Here is a 6,638-nt window from a genome sequence, read left to right on the forward strand (position 1 = left end):
CGGACCCCACATTAGGTAAACAGAGAGAACTTCTACAGGTTGTTCTCTGACACACACAGACACCATGTAAAAAATAAAAACTACTTCTACTGTCCTTGGTGCTTCTAAAAGTTCATTATAAAACAGATATTTCCGATTCCTGTTGTGTGTGTATGTGTGTGTGTGTGTGTGTGAATGAATATGGGAGAGCATGTATCATGTAGCTCATGTGGAGGTCAGAGGACAATAGGGTCTCTTGTTTTCACACTGTGTGCGCCAGGCTAGCTGGCTCTAGGGCTTCTGGGGGGCTTTTCTTTCTCCCTTCCATGTTCCTGTAGGCCTACGGGATTATTTGTCTGTATTATGCATCCAGCTTTTACATGGGTTCCCAGGATTTGAACTTAGGTCCTCACACTTGTGTGGTGAGTGGTTTTTTTTTTTTTTTAAACCTACTGAGCTATCTCCCTAACCTTAGCTGCTTTGTTTTTAAGGAAAAACTGGGAGGGAACAGAGTGAATTCAAGAAATTTGTTCTGAGCAAATGAAAACCTTTTGAATATAATACATTTTAAAAAATCAGACAGGGCTAGGAATGTAGCTTAGTTGGTAGAGTGCTTGTTTAGTATACGCCTATAATCTTAGCACTTGGGATGTGGAGGCAAGAGCATCATAAGTTCAAAGTCATCCTCAGCCACATAGCAGGTTCTGGCCCCTACCCTCACCCTGAAACAGTAAGCAGGATAAGAGAACCTTTACTGGAAGAACCCAAAGTACAGGGTTTGTCAACTGAATCCGTGATACATCAACTTTATTGTATATATGAAGTCAGATCTTACTGGACATTGGTAGCTTCTTACTGTGGCTACTCCACACTCATACTGAAGACAGTGTGCAACATTATACTCATTAGAAGAGGCACTGCACTAGTCTGTCCACGCATGTGTCTAAGCACTTGATAGTGTTTACACTGCTTCCTTGATAAAGATCTAACAGGGAAAGAACACGACAATAAGACAGAACTGTAAAGGGGTCTCTGACACCCAGGACAGTCACTTCATTATTTTATGCATGTCTAGTTCCAGGCCAAACAATTTCCTTCAGCTCACTTGTCATTACAGATAGTTCCCAGAGAACCTGAGAGACTGAGGTTGTGCATCTCATAAAAGTGGACAGAGAAATGAGAGAAGAGATGGCAAGGTCAAAGGTGCGAGAGCAGGATGGAGACAGACTTAAAACTCAAGCCTGCCTCAATAAAGGTTGATCAGGACAACATAACGAGAGACATGGTTACTTCTATTCTAGAGTCAAGTGAATTTACTCTCCTTATTTGGAGGCTAGGCTTAAAGGATGATAGACTCTCTCTCTTAGCTAACAGATTAGGTACATGGCAGATATAAGGGCCATGAACTTTTCTACTTAATTTTATGCCAATCAGAAAACAAAAAGCTAGTCATATGGGGTTAGTTCTGATGAGCTCTGAGATTGTATCCAATTTACCTCAGACCAGGTACAGACAGGACAGTGAGTGGCTCTATCCAACCTCTCAGCACACACAGACTGACCTCTGAGAAAGTCAACAGGTGACAGTTTTCTTACTCAAGGACCTGTTCTTACTCAAGCTTGCAGAAAGACTCCTCACCTTGGGAGAGTCCCAAAGTATAACACACACTGGAATGATGGCCAGCTCAGTGGAGAGAGCTGTCCTGCATGTGGAAGGCCCTATGGCTGACCCCAAGCACGACAAAGTATCTCTATGTATCATCTCCTGAGAAAAAGGACAGAGCAGGTGAGAAGGTTTGGACCAAAATAAGGACTTGTGTTAGCAAATCTGTAACTCCCATTAGAGCATTAGGCTCTCCAGTGAGCAGGTCTAACGTGTAAGGAAAAGAAGGAAATGATGAGTGAGGTCCAGGAGCAACCGTACCACATCTACCTCATGCTATGAAACAGAGTTTACAAAGCTCTTGAGGGTGTGCATGTGTGTGCACACATACACACACCAGAAAGGTCAGAGAATCAAACCGCTTCTTAGTGTTCTGCTTATTCCTTAACTGATATAAAGAGGCAAAAAATATAGAACTAATAATGGTAATAAAAAATTAAGAGCAGCTATAGCAGCCGGCATAACATGCTAGGAACCAAGTACTGTTTTAAGTACTAGTATCTACAAACAAAGAATATATAATTTATAATACTGAAATCTGCAAAATGCATATGTCTTTTATAATCTTTATGAAAAAGAAGCCAATGTCTTTAATGCTTTATCAGTGTGAGAGCCCAAGTCAAACTGAATGCATTTTCTAACTCCCTGTGTAGGTTACTTCAAGTATTTTTCCTTCTGTAGTTGTGAAAATTCAGTTAGACTGAGCGAATCTAACAGTCCAGATTCTAGGAGGCAGACCTGCTAAGAATAAATGGCCTTGTTGAACTCAGATGCAGATATTAATCAGCATAAATCTCACAGGTTCTCAGTCAAGTTGTGGCTGGAAAAGCTAACAGGAGAACTAGGATTTCCCATCCCTCAACAATACTAACACCAATATCTGAAAGCAGTGACCAAAACCGGCACCAAAGCAACCTAACCTGTTTCCTCACCAACCCACGACACTACCAATTAATCTTCAGAAGATGGACATTCTTAGTGGCGTCGACAGCACACGGAAACAGTACGTACTGTACCACTGTGTGAGCAGTGCTTGTGGACTCAAGGCACTTTCTAATCACATGCTTTGCTTATGTATCGACCTTCGTCAGTCTCCTTAAGAATGAATTGCTGGCTACAAATTAAAACCAAAGAATTGCTGTGAGATATCCATCTACCTACTTGAAAGATTAGGTGAAAATAAATAAACTACTTGAAGCATTTTTCTTCTTGATGCATTAAAAAAAGCCCATCTAGATATTTAAGAATTTAACTTATAACACTGATGTCAATCTTGTTTTTTTAAAAAGTTACACTTGTAGAAAGTGCATTTCAACAAGGCAAAGAAAGCAAAACTTTTTATAAAAAATTAAAGTTATAATCCCACTCTCCCCTTCTGGGAAATACCTTGTCTATCTAGCATTATGTGGACGTTTTTATCATCCAAAGTATTTCAGAAGAATTAGCTAGAAGTGTTGTTTATATTTAGATTTCTTGACCTACAGCAAAAATATACTAAATTTCTTCTGTCATTAACACTGCTATGCTATTTAAAAACACGGGAAGTTAGATACTTCTTTGTGTGTGTGTGTTCCATGAACCATGGTTTCGAAAAAGAAAAACTTCCTGACTTCAAAGTACCACAACTAGGTTGAGGATGTGGCTCGGTGGTACAGAATTTGCCTAGCATTTGCCCTGGGTTAGATGGTGAGGAGGGAAGATGGAGGGGGAGGAGGAAGAAGAAGAGGAAGAGGGGGAAGAGGAGAACAATTTTTGGAAGCTTGCTACTTGAGAGAACTGTGCTAATGCTTCCTTTGTAAAATGACTAGTTTTCCCATGATACACCACTCCCTAGTTTATTTTACATGCTAAGTGTATTAAAGTGGAATACAGCTTTGCAAAGCTTTCTAGTTTGTTGAATACAGTCCCACAGGCACTATTATAATCAATGTACAAGCTACTGTGGATCTTTGGAAAGTCTAAGTCTGAGCTGAGGCTATTGCACAGAAATGCTGTCAGAAATAACACTTGTTCAGGCATGGCCACTAGGGTTCGTTTCTACTAAGAATCAGAGTAGATAGATTTAGGATGGTCTGCATACACAAACTGCAAATGTTAACTCAACGCTTCCATATTCTTTCTTTCTTTTTTAAAGCTTCTAGAGCAATGGTTTATGGTTTATTTATTGACACTGAGTATAGAAACCAGAGCCTTTCATATAGCAGCTTTAAAAATTATTTTCAAAGGTTGTTTTTGGCATGTGTAAACAACCAGCATGCAATGTATCCACGAATGCTAACATCTAGAAAACACTTGGTGATCTATATCCTTAATGGAGTCATTTACATTTTCATGACTATACGTAGTGTACAGATTAATAGACTATTAAAAAATTGACCTGTATCATTATAATGGGCAAAGCAACAAGGAGATTATTTAGACTTCTTGAACTAAGACAACCAAACATTCTGATTTCAATTCCAATTTCAGTATTGGCTCTCATCCCTTTAGATTCACAGTCTTTGAATGTTCAATTTTTAGCGAAGGTTATTTTAGCAATTTTAAAACATCATCCTATTTGTACCACTTAAAACACACACACACACACACACACACACACACACGCACACCCCTCAACTAAATAGTTCTGTAGGCGATTCAGGCACAGCAGGGATGGTTTAATAAACAAGGGAAAGCGCCGCAAGGAGCAGCACGGGCTTGGCGGCGGTTTTTATTCCAGGCAATATCACTTAACCGACTCAAATGTGTCCTGTTTCTAAATGCTGGTCGGCGAGGGAAGGGTGACTGAACAATATGTTTTGATCGAGCGCCAGAGGGGAAAATCCACAGGCTGTCTGACCTGAGCCTTCAGCTCTGCTGCTCCGGCTTGCGGGCTTGCGCGCCGGCACAGCTCAGCAGTCCTCATTCAGTTCAGACCTCCCTTAGGTGATCTTGTGGTGCAGTCCCTTCACCCAGGCCGCGCAGCCCTCGGCGCGACTGCGAGCTAGCGTCGGCGGTGCTCAGCCCCACCGCCCTCAGCCCTCGCCCGCCTGGTACCTCGTCCTGGCCGCGGCCCCCGCCGCACTGGTGGCAGCCCAGCAGCTCGGAGACGGCCAGCGAGGCTGCGTACGCCTCGTTCGCCGCGGCGGCCAGGCGCATGTCGGAGGGACGGCTGCGGCTCCGTCAGTCGCTGCAGCGCTTCAGTCAGCACACGGCGGGGGCGGGACAGGCGGCTCTGACAAACAAGCCGCGAGGCCCCGCCCCGCGCCCGTCACTCCACTGCGGGGCGGGCGCGCCCGCCAATGCCGGCCCGCGGGGACTCGTAGCCCCACCCCTTGGCGCTGGGGTTGGGGAGCGTGCGGACCAGGCCAGCAAAAACAAGCTTGAAGGCCAAGCGCCCAGCGTGGAGCTGACACTCAGCTTGGGAACAGGCTCGCTGGGTGGAACCCTGGCTGGAAGATGCAATGTGCATCCCGGGACTCAGGGAAAGGCAACCTAATTTCCCGTCTCCCGGCCGAGGGCAGGGCGTTTACCCATAGGCAGTCAGCAACCGGCACCTAGCCGGGCCCTGTCAACACCAGGAGAAATCCAGCTTTCCTTACATTGTACAAGCTACGGAACCTTCTTCCTTTCTGATGCCCAAATGAGGCAGAACGGGCTGCAGAAGCAGGAGACCATGGCCTATATGCAATGTAAAATTTATTCTTGGGAAGCGATGTAGAAACTATAAATATTTTCCTTGGCAGCAGGTCTCCCAATTGTCTTTCCTCAACAACTATATTCGATGGCATTATAACATCTAATATTCCCTCACGGATACCTTGTGTTACAAATAAAACCCTCTGTGAAATCTAGAGAGGAACTTGAAAAACAGAGTTTAAGACACAAATCATTGACAGTTTTAGATCCAGAATCTAAATCTTGTGCCAATACTATTTCCTTTCTTTGGTATAGCTTTATTGATTTCTTAAGAGAAAAAAAAACTTGTTAAATTGGATCTCTTTTTTTTTCTATGCTTGTGTTTTCAAGCTTACATGTTCAGGTTAAGAAAAGAAAAAGTTGGATCCCTTTCAAAGAAGGAACTAAATGGAGCTTAAATGACTAAACACTGACAGACACAACTAGGGCTTCAAGATGAAAAACAGTGTCAGTCTTGGGAGGTGAGGTTACAGTGTGTCAAAGACTGTTTCACTTTGAGCTCTTGGACGGTCGTAGTTTGAAAGTCACAGGTTAAAAATCGTTACTCTTTCTCCTGCAGGTAAGACCAATGTTGCAACTTCTTACAGCCCTCCCCCAGGTCTTTTCTCTCTTTTTTAACTAAGAACGCAAGCTGCTTAGTTAATAGAGAGGCAGCAGAAGGGCTAAGCTCTCTTTGGCTGAAGAGCCACAAAACTAAATGGTACAATCAACCTCTCCTTAGCCATAAACAAACAATACAAATCCATTTCACTGCTCCTTTCGAGTGAACTGGCAGTCAATGAGTAACTTAGAGAAACGAACTGAATTGATATGTGGGGTTGAAATCTATAAAAGCGAGTTTAAAAATGAATAAAGCAGATGAAAATTGATGACTCTGGAATTGTTGAGCTATGGTTTTATTTTCTGAAGTTATAGTCTTAGTTTATCTAGCAGGATATGCCATGTTTATAAAATTATTAAAATTGTTCTCCATTGCAAAAATAGTGTTTACCTTTCTATTTATAAGACACAAAGGAAAAAGATGAATTCAGCTACTTCCAAGATGGTTTAAAATAATAAAGTGTCAAATTAAAGCTATATATTGCATGCATAATGTCTAATATTTAGAGCTTTAAGTAAGTAAGTATTGAAAAAAACAGTTCAGCTGAAAACAGCCATCTCCAGTAACCAGGCAAGTCTTTCAATTTGGGACTTGGACACCAACCTAGCCAAAAAGCTTTCATTTGTCCTGCCTATAAGATATGCAGGGGTCAAAACAGAGCAGAAATTGAGGGAATGGCCAACCAATGACTGGCCCAACTTGATGAGATCTGTGCTGA

The 6,638-nt window shown here is 42.5% G+C and overlaps 1 protein-coding gene across 3 annotated transcripts in view; it reads right to left on the minus strand.

The window, feature by feature from the left end:
- The window catches only part of Sesn1 (sestrin 1), a 96,124-nt gene that overhangs the window by 15,692 nt on the left and 73,794 nt on the right, over nt 1–6,638 (minus strand). Inside the window, exon 1 of one of the 3 annotated variants that reach the window (XM_028769038.1) lies at nt 4,678–4,799. The exons of 1 other annotated variant lie outside the window; for it this stretch is intronic. In XM_028769038.1, coding sequence (XP_028624871.1) covers nt 4,678–4,779 — 102 coding nt within the window. In that variant the 5' untranslated portion in view covers nt 4,780–4,799. Of the gene's footprint in view, nt 1–4,480; nt 4,593–4,677; nt 4,800–6,638 lie in introns of those variants that run through there. One more of the 3 variants, XM_028769039.1, reaches the window with a different exon arrangement.

Source organism: Grammomys surdaster, unplaced genomic scaffold (assembly GCF_004785775.1).
Source record: "Grammomys surdaster isolate TR1022 unplaced genomic scaffold, NIH_TR_1.0 190, whole genome shotgun sequence".
NCBI lineage: Eukaryota > Metazoa > Chordata > Mammalia > Rodentia > Muridae > Grammomys > Grammomys surdaster.